Source organism: Chrysemys picta, chromosome 20, assembly GCF_011386835.1.
Source record: "Chrysemys picta bellii isolate R12L10 chromosome 20, ASM1138683v2, whole genome shotgun sequence".
NCBI lineage: Eukaryota > Metazoa > Chordata > Testudines > Emydidae > Chrysemys > Chrysemys picta.
Window position 1 is genome coordinate 19,976,341 of NC_088810.1, and position 26,807 is coordinate 20,003,147.

Genomic DNA, 26,807 nt, shown 5'->3' on the forward strand with positions numbered 1-26,807 from the left:
TTTCCAAAATTCCAATTTAATAGGTTTCTGAGTGACAAAGACAAAGCCACTGGGCCACATCTCAGCCCGCCTAGCTTTATTCACTTCAATGCTGCCACTCGGATTGACGCCAGCTGAGGGTCTTGCTCTATTATTTATTGGATAGATCATTCGTTACGTCTATGACAGCAGCACCTAGGGGCCCCAGCCCAGAGGAGGGCGGGCACTCTACAAACACACCTTAAGAAACAATCCCCGCCCAAAGAACTTACACTCTAAATAGACAAAGGCTGGGAGGGGAAACTGAGGCACAGAGCAGCAGCATGATTTGCCCAAGGCTACGCAGTAGGGTCAAGACTAGAACCCAGGTCTTCTGTCACGTCCCCTACCCACTAGACAACACTGCCTATGCTAGTGTCTTTTTGGGGTCGCACGGCTGAGACCATGTGACAAAATTCTAGGCCCACAAGAGTATCTCAGCGGAAACCCCTTCCTTCTGTTTGCTGATCTCAGCGCTTTCATTCCCCCTGATGCTCCGCCCCAGCACTGCTCAGATAGCCACAAGGACCTGGTCTTGCACCAAAGCCTGTTTCCAGAATAAACATCTGGATGCGGGTCATTTTCTTTCCACAGCCAAACAGTCTCAGGACCGAGGCAAGGGGAAAGCCAGCCAGCCAGCCAGAGCCTGTGATGTAAGAGAGGCGCACCAAGGATCTATCTGCTTTTGAGAGACCTAGTCCCGTGCCTTGGAAATCAATTGGACTTTGGCCACTCACTCACTCCAACGGGAGCAGGATCAGACTGTGTCCCGATCCAGCAGGAAGCAAAGAACTAGGACGGAAGTCTCAGTTGCCCCCACTTCTGAATTGGAGAGTTCAGCGCTGCTGCAACGTATCCGATGGCCAACTCCGCCTAATTTGCTCCTGCAGCCACATGGTCTGAAGGGCAAACCCCACTACCTTGCTCACCCGGTGAACAGAAACTGCTCCGTGGTGGAAAGGTGAGGCAGTAAAAGGGACCCTGGTTGACTGTCATTTTGTTTTTGTGGTTGTACAGCCCCTAGCACCCCGGGATCCTGTTCCATGCCGGGGGCTCCTAGGTGCTACCAAAGTCCAAACACTTAATAATAATTGGCTTCAGTTGCAGCGAAAGGGAGGCTGAAGTAGAGTTTACTCGGTGCATGCTTTCCTGTTGCTCTCAGCTAGCTGTGCCCTCAGAGAAGATAAGGAAATGACCTCTACAAGCAGGGAAGGGAGCTGTCCTTTAGCGCAAGTGGTAGAGGGCGGGGACTGTGGCGCAAAACGGCCTGGGTTCTAGTCCTGTATCCAGGCGTGCGAGAGGCTGATCGAGTCACTGCGTCTAGCAGCTGCAGCGCCTGGGTTTGTTATAACACGCTACGCTTGCCCTGCGGCCCATCTTTCAAAGGTAAATGATTTCAGATCTCTGGGGCTATTTGAAATAAAGCCCCGGTGTTCAGCCAGCAGCACGTGGAGACCAGGAAGAGGCAGGTTGGGAGGGGGAAAAACAACCAAAGCTATTGCAGAGGTGATCATCTTGTGTTGACATCCTTGGAGGATGGGTCTCTGGTAGGTGGGGTGGCAGACGTGGTCCCAGCTGGTTCCTCGAGCGCTATCCTCGCTGCTGGGAAGGTGCGGGCTCGGCCCTCCAGTCTCCTCCTGGTGTTGCCTGGAATGTTCCTAAATGGAGTGAAGCCGGCATTGGAAAATGTTGCAGCCCTTGGAATAAATGGACGTTTCAGTTTAATAACACACCTCTGCAGGCAGGTCATTCTGCATGGACGCAGATCAATTGCAGCCAAACCAATTGTAGCAAAAACTGCCTGCGTGCTGGTAGAGACTAAGGACCTGTCTATATGGGAAAGGGTGCGCTAGATTATAGACTCATAGTCTTTAAGGTCAGAAGGGACCATTATGATCTTCTGGTCTGACCTCCTGCACATCTCACCCACCCACTCCTGGAACAAACCCCCAACCTATGTCTGAGCTATTGAAGTCCTCAACTTGTGGTTTAAAGACTTCAAGATGCAGAGAATCCTCCAGCAAGAGACCCATGCCCCACGCTGCAGAGGAAGGCAAAAAAAACCCAGGGCCTCTGCCAATCTGCCCTGGAGGAAAATTCCTTCCCGACCCCAAATATGGCGATCAGCGAAACCCTGAGCATATGGGCAAGACTCACCAGCCAGCCCCCAGGAAAGAATTCTCTGTAGTAACTCAGATCCCACCCATCTAGTGTCCCATCACAGGCCATTGGGTGTATTTACCGCTAATAGTCAAAGATCAATTCATTGCCAAAATGAGGCTATCCCATCATACCATCCCTTTTGCTTTAAATCTATGAGCCTGACTGATTTAAATATGTCATTGAATCAGTGCACACCCCTCCTGTGCACCCACTTAAACCAGTTTAACCGCATCTACCTTAGGCGTTTACCTTGGTTTGACGAGTCATCCCCTTGCGCTACACTAGGGCCAGGACGGCCTGGGAGGGAAAGCGTCCCCTACTGAGCCACCCAAACTGGGACACCCTGGGATTTCCTGGGGAAGCAAAGGCCGGCCCTTTCTGAGCTTGAGCGTGCTGACGGGGTTAAACAGAGCCAATAGAACCACAGAAGACGACACCTGCGTACAAGCCGTCCTGTCACTTTAAAAAAAAAAAAATCAACCCCATCTGCAGCCCGCTGAGCTGCAACCCCCACTGCTCCTCTCCCACTGCATGGAGGATGAGCGATAGCCTCAGCCCCTCCCTTCCCCTGGGGAAATCACATTTCTCATATGGAAACGCTTAAAGTTCAACCCCAGATCAGATGTGCCAAACGGCACGCCAACGGCCTGGCCGTCCCGCCAGCCGCAGCGTCTGTTCCGGCTGCAGAAAGTCCAACCCGCATCACGTTCACGGTGGGGATTTTATTGGGGGGCTTAAAGGGGGGGAGACCCTGAGCATCAATTTCATGCCAAACAAACTACCCTGCAGTCGCCACCCTTCCACGGAGCAAGAGCTAGGAAGGAGCGGCGTCTCTTGTAGACGTCGTGCTGCTCTGGACAGCTCAAAGGGGTCTTAGAAAGGGCAAAAACAACCCCGAGAATCCACCCTGTGCGGGGCCTCCTTGGCCATTATGGAGGTGGCATAAGGGCTCTATGTAGCTATGTAGATCTATGGTGGATCTTGGGCATAGATGGCAGCTATGGGAGATCAATGGCAGATCAGGGGTGTGGCTGGAAAGCATTCCCAGGGACCATGGAAAACAGCCTGTAAGTTAGAGCAACCCTGAGGCTGCTCTAATGTACCCTGAGGGACAGTCAGGGCCTTGCACAGCCCCACAATATGGGCAGTGGAAAGAGGACTTAAAGCCACCTTCGTCCCCTCCGTCCCAGCCCCAGTCACAGCAAAAGAGTGACTGGGAACCAGACCTCTGCCTTCGGCTTGTGCCTTTCTAGCTTTCTACCAAGTTGTTCCCGCGGACCTGCCCCCACCACCCCGGGCTCACCACGTACTCAGATTCAACCCACGCCCTGCGTCACGGCTGTGAACTCAGCTGCCCTGGCGAGAGCTGCCCCTTGATCAGGGCCCTGCGAGGAGCCAGAGGCCACAGATGGAATGGGAGAAAAACCTCTTCCCCAGCCTCCTCCCTCAGACCCAAGTGGGGTAGCTACATGCTGTGGGACCCACCGGGGGCAGGAGCCACCTGTATGCCGGGGCCCCTCTGTGCTGGCTACACCAGTGCAAAGCGGCCGTAAAGCCTCTGGGCTAATACCTCCCAGCTTAGAGGGCTGAGTTCACCAGTCCTGTAGGAGCTCGGGTGCAGTGGGGCTAGGAGGAGGCGTGGCTTGGCCACTCCCCTCGGTTGGTGCAACGCTATTGCAGCTGAGCGCAAGTTAGGGCAGATCTCAGGGATGCCTGAAGTAGCTCCAGGATAAGGGAAGCACAGTGCTTCCCCCCGCACTCCCTGTGCCGGGCTCAGCACTGGCATGGGATGAGGCCGGGCCTGAGATACCTCAGTGATGAGCCCAGGTAAGTAGAGAGAAACAGACCACGAGGCTTTGATCCAGCCTCGTCTTACGGGATGGTTTGTACTGAATGGAGGCGTCACTTCATACTTCAGGCACCTTGCAGGCCCTTTCCTGTCTGACTGCACCTGCTCTAGAAGAGATCACGCGGCGTGCGTCCGTCCCTGTCTGTCTCAGATCCCTGGAAACTTCCTGCTCCAAAAGCCCCTGTCTCTTGAACTAAAGGAGAATCTCCACAAGCGATTAGCAGTAGAGGCTATATGACACACAGGGGAGCATTCTGAGCCCATCCAGAAGGGGGCAGAAGTAGCATATGTCTATATACATGTCACCTACAAAGGGGTCAGTTCAGTGCCAGCAGCTAGTTCGTGCTTCACTCCACCGGTTTCCTTTCTACAGGCCTGGTCGTCTATGGCATTCTGGCTCTGTTTGCTCATGATTAGCCAACCTCACCTGCGATTGGAAGCAGGGTCTCCAGCTGTGAAAGGGGCCCTAGGGCCCTGACCCTGAGAAATACTGGGGGGCTTCAAAGACCATGATGCCCCGCTGAGCGGCACAGCCCCACCCCGCCATCTAGTGGCCCTTTCGCAGCACTACATCTATGGCACAACTTGGGTTTGACCCCCACAAACACTGCCTCAGTGAGACCAGGGCTACGATTCATCCCCAGGGCAGGGTCATGCTGGGGAGAGGGGTGGCCTTAAGGTACCACCCCAACAGGGATTCACAGACACTGAACTGCCAAGCTTGGCACAGCTCCATGTGTGACCCTATAACGCAGATGATTGAATGAGCTCATTTGCAAACGATTTGTATCTTGCCATAAACTTCGATCACCACCCTCTCCCCCAGGCAGCGACGGGGAGAGGGCCTGGAGCTGCACGAATGTTGCCAGCTCCAAGGCTGGGGCAGGTAGGGGGGTGAGTGGGTGGGTGCCTTTAAGGGCTGAGCTACCCAGCCAGACGCTCTCTTGCCAGCACCCGACCTGCTAAGTGATCATTGAGCATCCCAGCTGTGACTTAAAGTCTTTCAGCTGGACGGTTTGTATGAAAGCAGCACCCGAAAGCTCAGACGCTACGGCGTTGGGGACCTTACGGGGACATTCGATGAGAGCAGGCAGAGCTACGCCTTCTCTGAAGCAAAGGGGGGAAAGAAGAGAGACAGACAGATGGACAGACACACTCACTTGCACAGAAGAAAGATCCTAGTTCCCGGGAAGAGGAGGGCAAAGCTCATTCCTCCTTCGCCCTCAGGATTCGGAGCAGCATCGAGTGAACTTCTTCATCCATGAACCCCTGAGCCGGAAGAAACCCCATCCCCGATCAGTGTGTTGTGTAACACACTGGTGTCCATGGTCTGGCTTGAGACACGTTCCAGCAGCCCTCCCCACCCCACCACCAGCTCTGGGCTTGCCATTCTGCACCACAGCACCCCCTTGTGGCGGGCCAGTGCGTGCTTCAGCCACCGTCTCACAAGCTCTGCCGGGGGAAAGCAATTTTCCTTTCTGCTCCAGCGTCGGTCCGTAAGGGCCTGTCAGGCAGACCCTCTGCTGCCAGGACCTGTCAGATCTAACTGTCCCCTGGCTCTGCCCCATCCACGCCCAGTGCTGCCTGCTTTCAGGCCAACCTTGGTCCCCCAGCAGAGAAACATCTGTGGCTTGCAGGGCTACAACTTCCCCACTCATGGCTGTGCAGTGCTGGGGACCCTGCACCCGGGCGTAAGCTTGGGGAAATCTAGCCCCTTGACTGTGCGAGGCACCTCCTAATCAGCCCTGTTGGGTCGCTCCAAATGGCTGGAGGCGTGTCCAGAGCCAGAAACAGGACTCAGGACTCCCAATCCCGTGCTCTAACCACTAACCACACCGGCTCCCAGGACTGTACTCACCCCACTAGACCACACGGCCTCCCAGAGCCGAGATGAGAACTCAGGAGTGGGTTAGGGCAGTGAAGACTGAGAACTGGGACTCCTGGGCTCTATTGCCAATTCAGGGAGGGAGTACGTTCTAGTCGTTACATCCGGGGACTGTAACACTCTGTCTTCCAGCTCCCCCTACTCTAACCACCAGACACCACTCGCCTCCGAGAGCGGAGATTAAATCTCAGGTATCCTGACTCCCAGTCCCCCCAGTCTAGCCTACAGTACCTCAGTGCTAGGAGTCTCAAGCCAGTTGCAGCAGAGTTCAGTGAGAACCTGCGGAGAATCACCTAATGGTTATGGGAACCAGCAGGAGCAGAAATGTATTGAAATCTACCTGAAGCCACACTAGCCTTAGCACCAACCCAGACCGTCTGAGGTTTGTACCTGGGCTGCATTGAGCAGATGGGTTCTGTAGATAGTAACAATCTCCTGGTGATTTTTTTCCTTAACCTGGGAAAACAAAAATAGACAGTGCTGGTGAGTTTCAATCTGCCAGCGGGTGTTTGTATTTCTATTAGGGTAGCACCCCAGAAGAGATCAGGGACCCATTTGCCAGAAGCTGCATGTGCACAGGGTAAGAAAAAGCCCCTACCTCCAACAGCTTACAAATGAAATAGACAAAGGGTGAGAGGGGAAACTGAGGCATAGAGAGGGGCTTGCTCCGGGTCACATAGGAGGTCAGTGGCAGAGCCAGGTCACCTGAGTCCCAGTCCAGAGCATCTACCCACTAGATCACGCTGCCTCTCCGACCTATAAATAGCACCCTGACTGTAATGCAGATGGACAAGCCTTGCAATCTGAATCTCTATTGTGCTGAGTGTACTGCCCAGGTGAACCGGCACCTCCCACTGTAAAAACTCCCACAATCACCTGGCCTGGCAAGCAGACACGGTGCGCTCAGAGCATTCCTAGAGAGGCAGGGCAGCACGCGACTCACCTCTAGCTGCAGCTGGAGACGAGCACTCTCGCTGCGCAGGGCCAGGATCTCTGCCGAAAGCTTCTCCGTCTCCTTCAGCAGCTTTTTAATCTACAGTTCAACGACAGAGAAGAACGTCATGTCACAGATTGGGTTCCATACCGCCAGCTCCTCCGCTGGCGTAAATCAGTTTTCTTCCCTCTGCTTCAAAGGTGCTAGGCCAATTTACACCCACTGGGGACTTGGCCCCTAGGATGTTGCCACTAACCCCTCCCCCAACTAGAGCTGGTCAAAAATATTCCAGCGAAACGTCTTGCTGTTGGAAAACGTTTGCAGGAACGCGTCAATTTCGCTGACGTTTTTCTATGGGGGGGAAAAGTCGATCCGAATCGTTTCGACTTTTGACGTTAGCACAACAAAACAAACGTGTACTTTCGGTAAAGACATTTCATTTCGACATGTGTGTCATTCATTTCATGTAGACTTTTCTCTTTGATGAAACTCTGAAAATGAATATCCTATATTTAGGTACGATACGTATTTGATCTGATCCAATCATATTTTCATCTAATAGGAAAGTCAAACCAACGTGAATCAAACTGAGAGCCAAAATGAAAGATCTTTATCGGACTGAAATGAAACATTTGGACGTTATTGAAACAAAACAACCCAATGCTTCCAAATGGAACGTTTTACAGAATTTTCCATTCCACGGGAGATGCCAGTTTCTGACCCCCAACCCTTTTCGCCTATAGCTCCTGACCCCTTGCTCCTGGCCCTCTTTGCTTTTTAAATGGGTGATTCAGGGAACTAGAGCTGGGATAACATAACATAAGAACGGCCGTCCTGGGTCAGACCAAAGGTCCATGCAGCCCAGTATCCTGTCTACCGACAGTGGCCAATGCCAGGTGCCCCAGAGGGAGTGAACCTAACAGGTAATGATCAAGTGATCTCTCTCCTGCCGTCCATCTCAGCCCTCTGACAAACAGAGGCGAGGGACACTAGTCATGGGCTCTGAATCCAGCCTGGTTCGGGAACGACTGACAGCTGTTCCCATGGGGTGGGCGAGTCAGGAGCTCCTGTGTGAAATGGACTTGGTGAGTCTCAGGCCAGTTTCTGCTGAACACCCCGGAACATATACAGTGATGATCCAAATTGCTAAGGCTTGTGATTCATAGATTCATAGATTCTAGGACTGGAAGGGACCTCGAGAGGTCATCGAGTCCAGTCCCCTGCCCGCATGGCAGGACCAAATACTGTCTAGACCATCCCTGATAGACATTTATCTAACCTACTCTTAAATATCTCCAGAGATGGAGATTCCACAACCTCTCTAGGCAATTTATTCCAGTGTTTAGCCACCCTGACAGTTAGGAACTTTTTCCTAATGTCCAACCTAGGCCTCCCTTGCTGCAGTTTAAGCCCATTGCTTCTTGTTCTATCCTAAGGTGAACAAGTTTTCTCCCTCCTCCTTATGACACCCTTTTAGATACCTGAAAACTGCTATCATGTCCCCTCTCAGTCTCCTCTTTTCCAAACTAAACAAACCCAATTCTTTCAGCCTTCCTTCATAGGTCATGTTCTCAAGACCTTTATCTTGATCAGAGGGCTCTATGCTGATAAATATTTATTAGCTATGGTGCCAGTGTGTGGCACTCAAGAAAATGCAGGATTGTTCCTGGGGCTGGTAGGATCAATGAAAACTTGGGTGCGCACTGCAAATGGGTTGTTCTGGGCATCTCTACATACCAGCTCGTGACCGCCCCCTTCTCCACTTCTAGTGCCTTGGACCAATACTGCGGAACCCAGCAGGGTCCGATTCTCAGTTGTACTCTCTTTTACGCTGCAGGGCAACTGAAAATCAGGCCCTTGGTATTTTCAATAAGGGTGAAACCCCCTGTCACAGAACAATGTTCCAGTGTGAGTTAACAGTCAAATCCTGAGCATCGCGTCCAGAGCAGGAGAACATTTAAAGGACCCGCGCGTGAGACCCTCCAAGCCGGCTATGGGATTCAGGCACGTTGGGTGTCTAACCTCCCCTTCGAAAATCTCAACCAATAGCATCGCAAGGCTGATTTGAGCCCTGGGAGCAACACCTGCAAACCCCATGGAAACTGGACATGCAAGTCCAGGGACTTGCTGTGGGATGTCGTGCCAGGGAAGCAGGCGATCCGGCTGAGAAGGCAGCTTTGGCGTACGTGGAGACCCCTCCCTCCCACCCTCAGTCCTTTCCTCTTAAATCTATAGGCCAAATCGCTGGCTGCTGTAAGTCGGCGTAGCTCCATTGAAGACAATGAAACTACCCTGATTTATACCAGCTGAAGATCTCAGCCACCATCAAAGTCAATGGGAGTCTTTCTGTTGGTTCAATGGGTGCTGTGTCAGGCTCTTCTGCACTAATAGGCCTCTGGCCAGCTCCAGAGGTCTCTTCGGTCTTACCTTCCCTTCTTTGTCCTGGCAGGTCCTGGAGAGCTCCTCCACCTTCTTGTTCAGCTTCTGGATGGTTCTCTCCAGCTGCTCCGACTTCCCCCTCAGCTCTCCTGCTTCCTTCTCCTGCTCCGCCATCTTGGCCAGCAGGTCCTTGTTCTTATGTTTCTCTGCGGCCAGGGCCTCTTCCCGCTGGGCGGACTTCCCCCTCACCTCCTCATGCTTCTCCTGAAGGGCTCGCAGCTCCTCTTCCAGAGCCTGAGTCTGGAGCGCCAGGGAGCTCCAGGCCTTCTCGTGCATCCGCAGGGTCTCCTCCTCCTCCGAGCACAACTCTGCCACCTTCACGGGCAGTCGGTCGAGCATCTGCTTCAGCTTGGTCACGTCGTGGCTTTCGCCGCCCAGGGTGGCCTGAGCTGCCTCTAGCTCCTCCTTCAGCTCCCACAGATCTCTCTCCAGCTCGTTCACCCAACGCCAGGGTTCAAGCACCAGCTCTCCGCCAACGATCTCTAAGGTCTCGGGCGCTTCCTGACCGAGGGCCTGGACACTGTGGTTTTGAGGGCTTTTCTCGCCCCCAACGGAGGCGTCGATAGCCTCGCACTGCACGGCAGGAGCCTGGTCGCCCACAAGCACCTGGCTCTCCTCTTCTATCTCCGACACCAGCTGCAGGGCCTCGTTATGCTTCTTCACCAGGTTGTCCAGTTTCCAGTGCAGCTCCTCCAAGATGCAGGTGCTGAGGCTCTGGCTTCCCACGCTGTTGGCCTCTCCCATCATCTGCTTGAGGAAACTGTCCCTCAGCACCACCATCTCCCTCTTCTGGGTCTCTAGCCTTAGCCTCAGCTTTTTGGTCTCTTCCTTCTCGGCTGACAGCTCCCGGGACAAGGCGGCCACTCTCTGCCTCAGCTCCTCCACCAGGTTCTGCGCCTCTCCTTGGGGGGACCCGTCCTTCTGGTGCTGCCAGAGGCGCTGGAGCTCATCTTGTAGCTTCTCCCTCTCCTGGCCCAACTGGGCCAGCTCGTTCATGAGGCTGCCGTTGTTCTGTCTAAGGTCCGACACCTCTTTCTCTAGGTCAGAGCTTCTCCTCCTGGCCTGGCCCTTGGTTTCCACAGAATCATTCCTCAGCCTAGGTCTGAGTTGCCCATGGAGGCCATCTTGGAGCGGGTTCTTTTCCATCCTGCCCTTCTCCAGCTCCTCCGGGGATTGAGGTTGCCTCAGTGGAGACTCAGCCTCATCTCTAAAGACATTGCTCTCCTCCTCATGCTGCTCCAGGCCATTTCTCAGCTCCTGGAGCTGGGAAGCCACCATGCCGTTTACCAAGACCCCTGATTCCTGCTTGCTCTGAGGGGCTGAGATGGCTTCCTGAAGAGGCCTGGCTTTCTCCAGGAGGCTGGAGTTGGCCTCATCCATCTTGGCCAGAGCACGTTCTAAGCCCATCACCATCTTCTCCCAAGAGGCCACGCTCTTCCTGATGGCTTCTGATGGCACCGCCTCGAGGTGAAATTTGCCCCCGAGGGCCTCCTCTGCTTCCCTCTTCAGAGCCTCGTTTTCAGCGAGGACCGCGGCCTTCTCCTCCTGTGCTCTGTCAGCTGTCTCCCTCATCCATGACAGGATCTGGCCTAGCTCAGCATGGAGAGCGGCTCTGGGCCCTCTCTGATCCACCTCCTGCCTTCCCGCCTTCTGGCTTTCTCCTTGCTGCTTTCCCAGCAGCCCGCGTAGCCGTTGGTTGTCGCCATCGAGCTCAGCGACACGAGCCTGCAGCTGCTCCAGCACCTCACAATGGGCCCGCTTCTTGGCCTCGTAGACGGCGATCACCGCCCTCATGTTCTCCAGATGGCCTTCGATCTCCACCACCCTCTTCATCGCGCTCTCCTTCCCCTCCAGGGCCGTGGCCACTTCGGCCTGGAGCTGCTGCAGTTCCTCCTGATGGTGTCTCTTCTCCTCCTCTTCCTCCTCCCCCGGCCACTGTATCCTCTCTTCCTTCACTGCTACGTTCTGGCTTCCTCCTCTCCCTGCCTCTTGCTGTCTCTTCTTCAGCTCTTGCACTTGTTCAGCCAAAAGGTTCAGGTAATAGTCCTCTTCTGTGGTGTCCCGGCTGTACCGGCGGCTCAGCACCCGCCGGCCCTCATCTGCCCTCTCCGGCAACAGCTGGCTTATCTCCTGCACCTGGTCCCAGATCCTCTCCTTCATCACCTTGCACCCTTCCACCAGGGCATCACACTCCTTCGCCTTCCTCACTAGCTGCTCCTCCAGCTGCAGGACCTTCATCTGCTCGTCTTCGTACCGACACCTCCACTCCTCGGCGTCGAGATCCTCTTCATCCCCGTCGGCGTCTCCGCCTACCTCACTCTGCAAGGTTGTGCTGCTGCTGCTGCGCTCCAGTGGTTCGGCGGTCACCTGGAACCACAACAGAACAGATGAGTTTATTGGAGAGGCGCTACAAAATGGCGTCCTCCGCGCACCGTGACCTCACACGTACGGTGGGTGCAAGGTCGCACTGTGCGGAAGACGCCATTTTGCTCTTCAAAATGGCATCCTCCAGATTGTCCAGGGTCCCGGCAGGAAAGACTTTATTAAAATGGAGTTGTGCCAGCACAATTTGGGAACCCCCTGCCCTCTAGGTATGTGCAGCACCTAGCACATTGAGGACATTTAGGTGCTACTCTCCTATAAATAACAAGGACAAAAGTCAGCCAGACACTCCCCAAGGGGATGGGTACTAGGAGGTGGAGCCTTTTCCCTTCCCAATAGACCTTAGGAGGCCAGTTCTAATCTGCCCCTCGGCTGGCCGGGACTGAAAATCACTGCTCTCGCTGGCATTCTACGTGAACCAAATTGGTGGGGAAAAGGCCCAGTTCTGCCCCTTGCGCCATCATTTACACCAGAGCAGAAAACGCCAGCAGACGAGAAGAGCCATTTTGTGCACCCATTTTGCACAGATGCCGCCAGGGGACGGCGCTGGGGAATCAAGCCCTCGGGTTCAGGCCTGGTAACAGCAGCACAATCAGGGCTGATGCTGCTTCTCGGCCGCCCTGATCCATTCTAACTCCCCCCCAATCCTCCGTGTGTAACCAGGGACCGCAGAGTTTATCGCTGCGTAACACAGCCAAGAAGCTCTGACACACCTCCAGTCTTTCTCTGGCTGGTTCTCCTCACCTGTGCAGTGACTCCTGTTTGACGGCTGGGCCCGTGCTCTGCCAGGGGAAAAATAAAAACACTGGATGAAATTTTAAAACTCTCCGTAGTGCAGAGTGGCAAGCTGCCTTGCCCCCCGGCAGCCCCTGCCTTCTGGATCTCCCAGCTCTGCACAAGCAGGAATTCAGCTAGTAAGGTGGGTAACGGATCATCCCCAATGACAACAGCTGTGACTTGGCCAAGGTCTCACAGCGAATTTGTAGCCGAGCCAGAAATAGAACCCAACTCCAACCATGGGAGCACACTCCCATCCTAGAGCTAGCTACAAAACACCAGTCCTCTGCCCTAACTACCAGGCAATACTCCTCCCCGGAGGTGGAACTAGAACCTGGGGGTTCCAACTTCCAGACCCCTGCTTTAAAACACTGGACACCACCATTGGGTAAACCGAGGCACCGAGCGGGGAAGTGACTCGCCCAGCGTCACCCAGTAGCAGAGCCAGATCTCCCGATTCCCAGTCCTGTGCGTTAGCCACGAGGCTGAATTTCCTCCCTACGCGCAAAGCTGTCTTATTATCCTCCACAAAACTTGCTGAGATTCTTTTGGAAACGTTCCGGCGGTTTATTTTTTGGCTCTGGCCCTGCCCCTCATCCATACGGCAGTCGCCATGGAAACCAAAGCCTAGCAAGCGGAACGCCGAAGACAAGGGTCCCCTGGATATTACATTTCGCCAAGTCCCGCCAAGCCTGATTATTGCTTTTAGAAATCAAAACCATCTGGAGAAGCTGCCGGAGGCTGGAGACCTCCTTGCAAATGAACTAAACAAACACGCATTAAAAAAAAAAAAAAAACCCAATATCCTGCCCGAGCGAGGGTGGGTGTAATCCAACCAAAGGAGCCGATTAGAGGCACAAAGGGAAAGTTGGAGGTGGACGCTGGGGGCGGGGGCGGGGGGGGGGAAACAGTTTTTGCTGCTTTCTGAGGCATTTCTGCATCTCGGAATGAAGTAAAACGCTACCTACTAACGAATAGTTGCCATGTTACCAATGGCTCTCAGCAGAGGGTCCCCCAAGTCCTTTAGAAGCCTCCGCCAGAGCGGGAAATGTGTCCCGCGCTAAGCAAGCTTCTTGCATTAATCTCTGATTGGTGTGCCAGCCTTGCATTTTGGATAACTCAGCCCCTGCTAGACGTTCAGCTGGACGGGACCGTCGTGACCCTGTACATCCTCCTGCCCATAGCAGGCCACCGACCCTGGCCCACCCGCGCCTGTAACAGGCCCCGGACCTCTGGCTGCGTTACTGACGTGGTCCGATCTTGATGGAAAGACTTCGAGTGACAGAGGATCTGCCAGTTACTCTAGTTGGAACCAGCAAGGGACCCGTGCCCCATGCTGCACAGGAAGGTGAACCCCCCCACCCCAATCCCTTCCTGACCCCCAAACCAGCAGCCCCTTCCCCTCACCTCTTCTCTTCCTCTTTTTCAGGGCACTTCGCAGCAGCCTCCGCAGCGGGCGGCTCTGGGACTGCAGGGCGTAGTGCAGGGCGTCGTGGCCCATCCTGTCCACCACGCTGAGGTCCACCCCGCTGCTTACCAGCAGCTCAGCGGACTCCACACTGGAGCTCTCACAGGCCAGGATCAGAGCAGTCCTGGAGGAGGACGTGAGGGGGCGTCAGGGACAGTTCTGGGGAGCCCCAAGGGCACCCCTTGCAGACAGGCCACCTGGATAATCCCTGCGTGTGGATCCCCCTCAACTGGCCCTCCCTACTCTGGCCCACTGGAGCAGCTCCCATTTAGGGCAGCAGTTCTGAACCTTTCCTGTATGGGGCCCCCCAACCTGGGGCTGCCCATTGTTGGCTAGCCCCGACCCCTCCCCAGGTAGTAATACAGGAAGGACAGGCTGGCTGCAAGCGCCTGACTCCCAGTCATGACCCCCGTCTCTCGGGTGGTCCCGGCCCCCAGACCAGGCTGAGAAATTTTAGGGGACTCCTGTAATAACAGCCAGCTGTCCCACAGGACCCACAGCAGCTCCCAGAAGTTCTGGAAGGCCTTGGGGGCCACCTCATGAAACCTGGGGACAGTGGGTGAGATGAGGTCCCATATTGAGACGAGAATGCCCATAATGCCCCTGGGCAACTGCCTCCCCCCCCATTCCCTGGTGAGAATGCCCATAATGCCCCTGGGCAACTACCCCCCCCCCCATTCCCTGGTGAGAATGCCCATAATGCCCCTGGGGAACTGCTCCCTCCCCGCCATTTCCTGGGGGAAGCCCCCCACAATGCCCCCGGTGCCAGTGCTGTTTTGATTCTCAGAGCCCAGGCAAAACTCACTTCTGGTCCTTGTCGGTGAGGTCGCCGCTGGCCCCTCTCTGGAGCAGCTGGCAGCAGATGGTGGGGTGGTTCCCCATGGCCGCTATCATCAGGGGCGTGCGTCCGTTCTGGAAGGAACGGCAGAGGCGGTTTGCGTGGCGGAGCCCCACCCAAAGCCGGCGCGGCTTCCCAGCACCCCGCGGCTGGGAGCCGGCTCCCCGAACCCTTGCAAAGGTTATGAGGCCCCTGGCCTGTGCCCTCCACACGGGGAGCGAGTTTCACCCCTCGTGAGGGTCCTTCCACCAGGCCCTGTCCCGAAGCGGGTTTTACACTCACGTTATCGGTGACATCCAGGAAGGCCTCCTGGTCGCACAGGAGCAAGACGCTGGATGCACACCCTGACGAGGCTGCGGGGCAGGAGGAAAAGGAGCGGTCAGTGCTCGAGGGACACGCCTGGCTGCTGCCACGCCTAGGCCCCGGCTGCCCAGAGCACCAGGTACGCCCTCTCCCAAGGGCCAATGAGGGAAGGAGTCTTCAGTCTGACCGTCATCACTCGAGACCTCCTGAAGCTGGGGCCTTGTTCTCTGCACAGGACGGTTCTTCAGACGAGGCGAGACCCGAGCAGGGTCGTTTCCCCACGTGGGTTTAAACCCCCAGGAGGGGGAGGGAGGGAGGAAGATCTGTTAGGGCATCTCCCATGGGAAGCCCTGTCCCAGGGCATATTTACAGCTAGACTGGGCAAGCCAGGCAGCATTGGCCAAAAAGGTGGACTAGAGACTAGATGGGACCGGGCACTCTAGATTTGTTCCATCTCTGGTCGCTCGGGTCCTCTCCTTGAAGGTGGGTGTGGGGGGGAATGGCTGGAACACAATCCACTGCCCTGATGCAGCTCCTGCAGTCTGGCTCCCCACCCGCTATCCCTGCAGGGCAATATCCCGGGGACTCAGGCAGCTTGTAGGGACTGGTATATTTTGCCCACACTCAAATCAGGCTCTTCGAGGTTCATATGGCCCCTGGCTGGCTTCACCTAATCAACGGCGACACCCAGTGGACATGCGCAGGCACTGCGCATTGTCAGCATCCCATCCCTACGGCTGGACAGACAGACAGACACATGTCTGGGGATGGAGCGAGAGGTGGACAGAGGTACGTCGGGGGATAGAAAGGCAAGTAGGTAGCTAGGACAGACAGGCAGGTTTGCACGGCGATAGACAGACAGACACGTATGGGGATGGTGAGGTCTAGAGAGAGAAGACTCTAGGGACTCCCATGGGAGACCGGCCTCATGTCTGTCTCTCTAGCACGGCAACAAGAAGATGACCGTGATGGGCGGGAACTCGTCAGATCTCCCTGCTGGGAGATGGGGCCCCAGCCAGCTCTCAGCCCCCTCTGGCTGTCTCTCCCCCTGCTGATCAGCCTGGCTCCGAGCTCCGAGCCCCTCACGCCTCAGCCCCATTAGAAGATCTGCCGTGATGCGCGCGTCAGACAGGGCTCCATTCAGGGCTCAGCTTTTCCCCTCGCCCGGCCCGACAGCCTGCGCCACCCGGGACTGACTCACCGGCCCAGTGTAGGGGGGTGCGGTTCTCCCCATCCACGCAGTCCTCGTTGGCGCCGTGCTGTGAGGAACAAACGTGGCCGTGAGGGCAGTGCGTGAGAATGGCCACCTCCCCCTCCCCATGCCAATGGGCCAGGGGGTGGCTGGAGCACAGAGCTGCAGACCCATCTCCTGCCCAAGAGGGAGACATGGCCCAGCCGACGTGGGACAGCAGGAACCCTCACCCTCGGGTGAGCCAAGCAGGACTTCCAGGTATCCAGGACAGATGATGCCCCTCAATTAAGTGGCTACGGCACTGGCATGGGACTCCAGATGCCTAGACTCTAGCCCCAAGGCCGCCACGGACTCCCTGCATGACCTTGAGGCAAGTCACTTAAAAAAAAAAAAATCTGGGCCTCAGTTTCCCCATCTGTAAAATGGGGATAATGACCATTCCTCTGGCTTTGTTTGTCTCAGTTTGTTGGGGTCGGGACAGTCTCTGGCTGTTTGTACAGCCCCGAGCACAATGGAGGCCCCACAGTGCTACCCAGCACAGATCTGGGAAGACAGGAGATCTTGTTTTCCCATCTCCAGCACTCATTCACTGCAGAACCTCGGACGAGCCAACCCCCACCTGTCCGAGCCTCCACTTCCCCAGCGGTAAAGTAGGGCTAATTATCCAGGCAGCCAAGGGCTTAATTCAGGAACAACTGCCCGCGTCTCCCCGGCGCCTTCTCTCAGAGGATCCCAAGGCATCCGTTCATCTGGAGGGGTTTTGCTGGCTGCTTAGAGGCCAAACAGCCAACACAGTAAGTCGTCAAGCAGGAATTTGCTCACTGCCCTGAGCTAAGAGACACGCCTGTTACATTTCTGTCTCGCCCATTGCTACCCGGTCGCCTCTAGATTGAAACTCCCCGGCCACACCTTGCCACGCCAGAGGGAAATGATTAGCCCCCGAGCAGCTCAAATGCCAGGAGATGGGGCACAGCCACTGCTGGGCTGGGCTAGGGCATGGTAGCCTCGTGGGATGCCACCCACAGAACCAGGAGGATCTGGGGCCCAGTTTCTGATCTCTGGTTTTGCGGGGGAAAATGCAGAACAGCTCCCTCTACATCTGGGGTTACTCCAGATCAATAGTGGGGGAACGGAGAGGAGAAATTGCACCTGTGCACGCCGGGCTCTGAAGGGGACCCTCCATTTTCCACCCCCGCTAGAAAATGTGATTAGATCTGGGGGAGCTTCCATGTTTTGCAGCTCCACCGGTGCTCCCAGAAATCCAAGTGAGGGACCCAGTTACTCTACAGCAGGGGTTCTCAGACTTTTGTACCGGTGACCCCTTGCACACAGCAAGCCTCTGAGGGCGACCCCCCCTTATACATTAAAAACACTTTTTTATATATTGAACACCATTATAAATGCTGGAAGCAAAGCGGGGTTCGGGATGGAGGCTGACATCTCGCGACCCCACCATGTAATAACCTCGCGACCCCCTGAGGGGTCCCAACCCCCAGTTTGAGAACCCCTGCTCTACAGGGAGCCCCCCACCCCTATGTCCAGCTTCAGGGCTCATTTCGTCCCTGAAATGCACAAAGTGGCTCAGGGCTCTGCATTCGCAGCTGATCCCGGCCCAGTTTAGCTTGAATTCCACCCAGTTTGGATTACCACGCTCCCAATGCGCCGCTTGCGAATCACAGGCGCAGCCCTCTCATGATCTTCATTCGTCGAATGGAAGGAGAGGCTCTATCATTCTCATTTCACAGCTGGGGAAACTGAGGCACGGAGCGGTGGAAGGGACTCTCCACAAGTCACCCAGAGTAAAAATAGAACCCAGGCCCTTGACTCCCATTCCCCCTCCCAGCTCTAACCACTAGACAGCCACTCCCTTCCCAAAGCCAGGAATAGAACCCAGGCATCCTGATTCCCAGACCCTCCCCCCCCCCTCTAACCACTAGACCCATAGACCAGATAGCCCATCTTTTCTCAGAGGAGAACCCAAGAGGTCCTGGCTCCTGATCCAACCAGCAAACCCCGCTGCAGCCTCCTACAGACCCTGTCAGTGAACGTGAAGCGAGTCTGTAAGGAAATCAGATGGACCCTGTGGCTGCCCAGCTGATGGCTTGAGACCCCAGCGGGGAACATCCCGGTGCCCAGCCCGGAGCATGGGGGCAGGGAGGGCAATTTCCATCTTTACCTGCAGCAGAACCTTCACGCACTGGGGCTGGCAGGCGATGGTGGCCAGGTGCAACGCCGTGCTGCCTGGGGAGCAGAGCAAAGGGAGAGCATCACGTCTCGGGAACAGAAAGCTAAACCCTGCCCGGAGCTGGGGAGTCTGTGGGTGCACGGAGCCGGGGTGAAAACAGCTTCATCTCTCCCAGGGAGGGGAGGCCGATCAACCCCTGGACTCATCTCAGGGCTCAACATGCCTAGGGCCCAGTAACAGATCCTGCTTGTGGGGGGGCAGGTTCAGGACATGCCCAGGGGCAGTGCCAGGGTCTACAGTGGCACCAGGCTGGCTAGGTCCGGCTCAGGGCCTCACTGATGATCATAGGTGGGCTGGGGAAGGAATTATTGCCCAGGTCAGATCAGCAGGGATCATGGGTTTGCCTCCTCTGCAGCGTGTGGGTGCCAGGATTCATAGAATATCAGGGTTGGAAGGGACCTCAGGAGGTCATCTAGTCCAACCCCCTGCTCAAAGCAGGACCAATTCCCAGTTTTTGCCCCAGATCCCTAAATGGCCCCCTCAAGGATTGAACTCACAACCCTGGGTTTAACAGGCCAATGCTCAAACCACTGAGCTATCCCTCCCCTCTGATTACCTGGGTGTACCTCACTTCGTCAGTTCCGTGCCACTGCGGGGGCCTCGGGCCCTCCGGCTACTAATTTTCATCCTTCAAGATGCAAGCTGCTCCCCTGCCATCCTGGCCAGGGAACAACAAGGTGCACAGGTGGGATCTGGGGGCCGTCCACTGAAACATGGTCCTGGCCACCATCAGAGCCAGGATATCAGCCTGAGTGGCCCATTGGGCCTGGTGGGGGATGGTGGGGTACTGATAGAGGGAGACAATTTAGCTAATCTTATCTGACAGGAGGCAGGAAATGGGATAAGACCAACTGCTGGTGAGAGTGAATATCCTCTTGTTATTATCTGCATTGTAGTCGCACTTGGTCCCGAACCAGGACCCCAGCACTAGATAGCCCATTGATGTGTTCCAGTGAGGCAGAAGGTCGGATACCAGCCAAGGGGCCGGGTCCAAGGCCCACTGAAGTCGCTGATTTCAGTGAGCTCTGGATCAAATACCCCATGGACCACTGGGCAGGAGCTGGGACTCCAGACTACCTGGACCATTTATCTGTAGGGGCCGGGCAGGAGGCGTGATGCTGGATTGGAGGAAACAGTGATCTGAGTTGGCCTGCCAGAGCCAATTAGCCTAGATCAGTGTTTCCCAAACTTGGGACGCCGCTTGTGTAGGGAAAGCACCTGGCGGGGCGGGCCGGTTCGGCCGATCGCGGCTCCCACTGGCCGCCGTTCGCTGCTCCAGGCCAATGGGGGCTGCGGGAAGCGACGCGGGCCGAGGGATGTGCTGGCCACCACTTCCAGCAACTCCCATTGGCCTGGAGCAGCGAACCACAGCCGGTGGGAGCCACAATCGGCCGAATCTGTAGACGGGGCAGGTAAACAAACCGGCCCGGCCCACCAGGGGCTTTCCCTACACAAGCGGTGTCCCAAGTTTGGGAAACACTGGCCTAGATGGAGCATCAGTCCAGGCCAGTCCTGCACTCTCTGCTCCTCCGCCGAGCTGGGGAAATCCCTACACGTACCGTCGTCATTCTTCTCATTGACTTCGGCCCCATGAGACAGCAGGATGGTCAGGCATTCGGTGAGCCCTTTGGAAGCTGCCAGATGGAACCTGCAAAGAGGCGGAGAGCCAGGACTCACTGCGGGCCCGGCGAGAAACTCACCGAGCGAGCCATATTCTTGGGGAGCAGCGAACGTTCCACCCTAAAGTCATCGTCAGAGAGAAACTCCCGCTTGCTTCCTGGAGAGGACTGTGGGAGAACCCCTGATGTGTCTAATGCTTAGAGCAAGGGTAAGGAAGCCAGGACTCCTGGGTTCTATTCCAACCTCTGGGAAGGGGGTGGGATCTAGTTGGTCAGAGCAGGGAACAGGACTCCTGGGTTCTATTCCTGGCAGGGGAGCGTGAGCTATTTTGATTAGAGCAGGAATAAGGAGCCAGGCCTCTGGGGTTCTATTCTTAGGTCGAAGCGGAGCATAAGCAAGTGGTCAGAGCAGGGAACAGGGCGCCAGGACTCCTGGGTTCTATTCCTAGATCTAGTTAGTACCTATGGCACCAGTGGCAGCCATGTCTATGCAGCCTTTGCTGGGTGAAGGGGCTACTCATCATTTGATGCGCTGCCAACCAGCACCAGCTGCACAACCGGCAGTGCCATCCGGTACTGCAGCACGTTGCTCATGTTAATGGGAAGATAACGTCTGTGGGCATGTGGTGTAAGATAGGGACAGTCAAGTCCTGTGGTTCAGGGCACCAGCGGCTCAGGAAGGAACTATCAGCTACCATGTGCTGCATTGCACAATTATCCAGATGCATTATGGGGATTTCATTCCCCACCCCACCCCCCTACCCATGGCCTTCAGTGTGATCTCTGTTAGGGGCAGGCTGGAGACAGCTGGCTAGATGAGATCAAAGCTTTGCTCTGGTACAGTAGGAGGGAGGGAAACTAGACCTCATGCTCTAGTTATTCTTCCTCTTTTTAAAATCCAGAAGCAACTTGAGGACCCCAGCTGAGATCAGGGCCCCAATGTGCTAGTTGCTGTATAGACACAGAGTGAGAGTCCCTGCCCTGAAGGCCTTAGACTCTAAATAGACCAGACAAAGAGTGGGAGAAAGGATTGTTCTTCCCATTTTACAGGTGGGGAAACTGAGGCACGGAGAGCAGCCATGACTTGCCCAAGGTCAATGGCAGAGCCATGTCTCCTGAGTTCCGGCCCAATGCCTTGGCCACAAGACCACCCCACTTGTCAATGGGCAGGTGTGCTATGGCAGAAGGTGGGGATGCTGGACTGGATTGGCCAATGGGCTGGACTGGAATAGGAAGATGGGGTTGGGAGGGATGTTTGGCCCGATGTGCCAGTGTTATGATCTGGTGCATGAAGCAAATCCTACGTCCCTATCTTAAAGTGACACTCACTAGGTAGGGAGATGTGATTGGAAGGGAGCTGGGCTTTGTCCTGGCTTGGTGGGAATTAATCGCCTGAGCGCCGGCTTTTGGGGTATGGTTAGAAACAGCTGGGTTAGCGGGAGGGAAGAGGACAAGAAAACTTACGTACGCAGATTGGCCAAGGGCGTTGAGCTTGGTGGGTCTCGCGGTCTTTCTGGAAGCCAGGACGGCAACTCGGCCCACGTCCCCCTTCTCGACGGCTTCGAAAAGCTTCTGGTCGTGTTTGTTCCAGCTCTCGACCTGATTCGAAGAGAGCGTCACGGAGCAAGTGAGAGCGGGCCGGGCTGGAGGAGACAGGGCAGCATGGCCAAACAGAGCCAGGGCTCCCACGGGCTAAGCACAGGCGTGGGAGCCAAGAGTCCTGAGTTCTAATCCCATGGCTGCCAGTGACTCACCCTACAAGCTAGGGCAGCCCACACCACCTCTGTGTGCAGAATGGCTGAGCAGTATGGACTAAACAGGGGACTGGAGCAAGGTGGCCTGCGTTCTAAACCCACTGTTATCACCTACTCACTGAGTACGTCTACACTGGAGGTTTTCCCTCCAGTGACTTGATTGCAAATTAACTCGAGGGCGTCGCCAAGCTTGTGAAGGCTCGTCCGGACACTCCCCCAACCCTCCGTGGCTTTCCTTAGGGATTAATCTACAGCAAACCACAAATATGCGAGGAGTGTCCAGGCCAGTTTCTACAAAAGCCGAGCCCTGTGTAACCTGGGACAACCCACCTCTTCCTTTGTGCCTCAGTTTCCTGCTCTCCCAAAGGGAGAGGATAACACAAAGGGGAGTGACAGTTCATTAGCTCTTAAGACACTAGCTATTATTCCGGTGCGTGTGATGCACAAAGAAAACATGGTGCCTTTACCATACACACCACCTTTCAGCTAAGGATTGCCAATTGTCTATTTATAGCTGCAGGCTTGTCATCAGGAGTGCCATTCCCTAGGGGTTTATTAACGATAATTAGGGCCCTACCAAATTCGCGGCCTTGGAAAACGCATCACGGACCTTGAAATCTGGACTCCCCCGTGAAATCTGGTCTTTTGGGTACTTTTACCTTACATGATACAGATTTCATGGGGGGAAACAAGTGTGTCTCAAACTGGGGGTCCCGACGCAAAAAGGGGTCATGGGAGAGTTGCAAGGTTACTGTAGGGGGGCCATGGTATTGCCACCCTTACTTCTGCGCTGCCTTCAGAATTGGGTGGTCGGAGAGTGGCAGCTGCTGGCCAGGTGCTCGGCTCTGAAGGCAGCGATCCGCCAGCAGCAGTGCAGAAGTGAGGGTGGCAATACCATGACGCCCCTACAATAACCTTGTAAACCCCCCCCCCTACACACACACACACACACACACACACACACATCCTTTTGGGACAGGACCCCTACAATGGCAACACCCTGAAATTTCAGATTTCAACATCTGAAATCATGACATTTATGATTTTTAAGTTCCTATGACTGTGAAATTGACCAGAACGGACCATGAATGTGGTAGGGCCCTAGAGGAAATATTTGGCCCCTATGGTTAAATGCCACGTTTCTTATTTGAGACATGCTTAATCAGGAAAGCTGCAGGACATCCTAATGACAGGGGAAGGCAATGGCAGCATTACACCCAGGTTTAGCGAGCGCTGAGTGGTTAAGTGGGTGTTTAACCAGCTGGTAAAGAGACATGACAGAAGACGTTCTGGTGTATTCATTAATACAGGAAAAAATAAGAGAAAGAAGGATCAGATCAAAAGACCAAACGCAGTGAGTCTTACTCAGTCCAGAAGTGTAGATCATTCAAGACATAAGATAGAGACACAAGTGCGGTCTAATGGGCTGAGGTCAGCAGCAAGAACCAGAAGCTCTGTGCCTCAGTTTCCCCACTGGGTGAAATGTGACAGCGATACTCGCCTTCCTTTGTAAAGGGCTTTAAGATCAATGGATGAAAAGCTGCTATGGAAGAGCTAGACTTTTTTTTTATCATCATCTGTGGTCTCGGGCAAGTCCTTGCCTCGCTTTGTGACTCAGTTTCCCCATCTACTTAACTCCCTCACAGACAACTTTGGCCTGGGGGGTGAAAACACAGGGATAAATTAAGCCATGGGAGAGCAGATGGGAGCAAATCCATTGGAGTCGCATCTGTTTACACTAGGGCTTCAATTTGGCTCTAAGTCTGTTTTTTTTTTTTTAACTATCAGAATCTATCTGTCTGACGTACTCATCCGGCTCACACCACCACAGTATCTGAGCACCTCGCAGTATTTAATGCATTTATCCTCATACCCACCCTGTATGAGGCAGGGAGGCTATCCTCCCCATTGTACAGAGGGGAAACTGAGGCACAAGGAGACTGACTGACTTGCCCAAGTCACATAGGGCGTCTGTGGCAGAGCCGGGACTGAACCCTGGGTCGTTAGTGCCCTAATCATTGCACAAGCATGGAGTATTAATGGACCCGCAGAGCCTGAGCGTTGGGTAGTTGGTGATTAACATTCCACACCCGCCTACACACCCTGAGCATGTGTGTGTGTGTGTGTATTATTACACAAGGACAACACACCCCATGATTGCTCAAATCCTAATTACCCTGTATCTCAGATGAGGGCTGCAGTGGGAAAATAACCACAGGGTGGGATGCCCGGTCAGAGTGTTCAAGCGGGGAACGGGGTCTAGTTGCCTGCTCGCTTTGTTTCTTGCACGCACTGTAATTGTAGCCCTGTGGGTCCCAGGATATCAATGAGGCAAGGTAAAAAATATTACCTTCCCCACCTTGTCTCTCGACAGTAAAGAGAAGCCAAGCAATTGTTTGCTTGTTTCGCTGGCATATGAGTGCGGTCTAGTGGTTCCATACCTTGGAGGGAGTGTGATCCAATGGTTAGAGTGGGAACAGAACTCCTGGGTTCCATTCCCAGGTCTTGAAAGAAGTGTTTCCTAATGGTTAGAGCAGGACTCTCTGGTTGGGACGCGTTTAGCACATAACATTGGACATCAGGACCATGCCTACCACATCCACTTACTCATCACTTCACTTCTTTGTTCCTCAGTTGCCCTCCCTGGAAAATGAAGACAATAATGCTTCCCTACCCCCTACAGTCACACCCTAATGCATCGTGTAGAGAACTCTGAGGTGCTCCGATTAACGATGCCATAGACATGCAAATTATTATCACCAACCTTCTATTAACGTAGCGTTTGGTAAATTGGGCCTACACTAATTAACTGTAAACAATCCTTTGCCACTTGGGATCGTCACAGCAACAACAGGACTAGAACTAGATCCTCCTGCTCCCAGGACCATCCCCTTACCACTTTAGATGAAGGAGAATATCCTTTAACTTTTTGGCAGTATAGGGTCCATGACACACAGTTCCAATTCCAACCAGCAGAGGGCAGGCACGTGCATAGGAGGGGTCATTACACTATACCTATCTGTAAAGAAGTTTGGGATCCTTCAGGATGCTATAAAAGGAAATGATTATTAATTGGTTATTCGCTATTATGGAGTGTATTAAAGATGTGGGACCAGAGGACCAACACATCTGTCCCTGATACAGATGTGCAGCACCCAATACCTACTAACAGGCAAGTGATTGGAGATCCCCGGTGGACCCTGCAATGCCTCATTGCACTGCTGGGTACAGGAGCCACAAGGCAAAGGTGTTGGGGTAACTTCTGTCGAGGGTGGGGGGCAGAGAACACCGAGTCCCCAACGGGATCTTTACAGCTTCACCTCCCCACTCCCCTGGGGACTGGCCCCTGGCTTCTGTACCAAGCCCGGGAACACCCTGGAGATGCAACAGCCCCTGGCTGACTGAGTAATGAACCCACTCCGCCATTCCGGTTTGTCAGGCCCGGACGCTGGCTCCCATTGCCAAACCCAGATCGCTGCATGCGATGCAGAGCGAAGACAGGCTGGGAACTGCATGGCATTCACCCCATGGGCAGGAAGAGCCGAGGCTCGGGGGCGACAGCGAACAAAGGGGGAGAGACTCCGTGCAGAGAAATTTCTGGTTTGATTTGCTTCCCAGGGGCCCCCTAAGCAAAGGGGGACAGACTCCGAGGGCCTCACTAGCGGCTCTGAGCCCTTGATTTCGGGGGCGCCAGCCCCACTGGCTGCTCTGAACCCTCAGATGCTGGCCAAGGTCACCCCAGGGATCCGGAGCAGAGCTGCGAATTGACGTGGGACCGAGCTAGGGCTCTGACCATTGGACGGTCCTTCCTCTCCCATCACCCCCGCCCCCAAACGCGGGCCGCAGAGTCAGCCCCAGCCTGTAGGACCCTTACCCTGCAGTCCAGGGGCAGAAGGGTCGGGCTGGGAAATGCCGTCCCCGAGGGCTAGCTCCGTAAGATACTGCTGGTGTGGGCTAGTCCTATGGGCGAGAGCACAGCGCGGTTCCCACACCATACGGCAGCAGGGGGCTACGGTCAGAGACTAGCGCAGGGGCTCTCGGTCTTTGGCCACCCCGAGAGCCCCCTCCTCCCAGCGAGCTGAACCCCCCTGCCTGCTTAGCATAGCACGGGGGGCAGACCCCTTAACACCTGGCGGGTGCGGTGGTCACTGGGAGAACCAGTACCATAGCATATGCATTGTATGGGGCGATTGCCAAGGAGGGCAGTGTAGGTACGGGGCTATTCCCACGGGGGTACTGTAGGCACGCCTCCCATAGGCTACTGCGGCACAGGGCTCTTCTGTAGCACACAGGAATGTTCCTTTCTTAGGGCAATAAACCTCCCCTGGGCTCAGCCCCCGCCACGCCGGCCAGCTCAGGGCAAGGGGAAGATCTCGGCGGAGCTGACTCACCGCGACCTGCGAGGTGGAACAGGAGAACATCTTCTTCATGGTGCCCACCGTCCCGCTCCAGGGTGCCTCCCCGCCGTCGAGAAACCCACCTGCACCAGGGCGAGCGCCGGGCTCACACCATCCCCAAGCCGCACCCCTCGCTTCTCAGGATGGGGGCCCGAGAGAGCAGGCCGGGGTCCCCGGCGTTGAGGACGGCCATGGACCAGCGCCCCAGAGGGACTCAGCACCGGCTGTCAAAGGGAAGAGACGTGCTGCGTCTGGGGAGCGTTTGAAGCTAATCCTTCTGCCTCGAGGGCCAGCCTCGTCCCCTCCCCTCGCCGCCTCCCGCGCACCTGCTGATGGCTCAGGCCCAGCCTGGGCTTGCCCAAGATCTGATCTCCGAGAGCGTTCGTTCCGGGGTTTAAAAGGAGAGACGTTTCCTGCCATGCCACCAGAAGCAACTGCAGCCTCGGCTCCATTAGAGACGCCGGTTAGTGCCAGGGTCCGACGGAGGCACCGGGACCACGCGCCGGAGTTTGCATTCTTCGTTAAGCAGAGCCCGCACGGACGA

General features: G+C 55.3%; 1 protein-coding gene across 5 annotated transcripts; it reads right to left on the reverse strand.

Annotated features, from left to right (window-relative positions):
• Nucleotides 1–26,545, reverse strand: ANKRD35 (ankyrin repeat domain 35). Of its 5 annotated transcripts, none has more exons than XM_024106981.3 (14): nucleotides 26,258–26,545; nucleotides 21,581–21,711; nucleotides 20,053–20,141; nucleotides 18,425–18,489; nucleotides 16,258–16,315; nucleotides 15,036–15,106; nucleotides 14,721–14,827; nucleotides 13,855–14,039; nucleotides 12,415–12,452; nucleotides 9,277–11,655; nucleotides 6,859–6,948; nucleotides 6,306–6,371; nucleotides 5,191–5,299; nucleotides 1–1,715 (listed from the first exon to the last, which is right to left on the reverse strand). In XM_024106981.3, the coding sequence occupies exons 1-13, from the start codon at nucleotides 26,294–26,296 to the stop codon at nucleotides 5,237–5,239; spliced, it is 3,381 nt and encodes a 1,126-aa protein (XP_023962749.2). In that variant the 5' UTR covers nucleotides 26,297–26,545; the 3' UTR covers nucleotides 1–1,715; nucleotides 5,191–5,236. The 5 variants fall into 5 exon arrangements, with proteins under 5 accessions (XP_023962749.2, XP_042699232.2, XP_065429701.1 ...); XM_042843298.2 differs by having other exon boundaries at nucleotides 1–1,676; nucleotides 26,258–26,516; XM_065573629.1 differs by having other exon boundaries at nucleotides 1–1,676; nucleotides 21,577–21,711; nucleotides 26,258–26,516.
• Between the last annotated feature and the right edge of the window lie 262 nt (nucleotides 26,546–26,807).

Coding starts and splice junctions, on each gene's coding strand:
- ANKRD35 (XM_024106981.3), bottom strand. CDS start 26,296: ATGAAGAAGATGTTCTCCTGTTCCACCTCGCAGGTCGCG. Junction 14,040..14,720: donor CTCACCGACAAGGACCAGAA/GTGAGTTTTGCC, acceptor GTCCTCCTCCAG/GACTGCTCTGATCCTGGCCT. Junction 5,300..6,305: donor ATCTGCTCAATGCAGCCCAG/GTACAAACCTCA, acceptor CTTCCGGCTCAG/GGGTTCATGGATGAAGAAGT.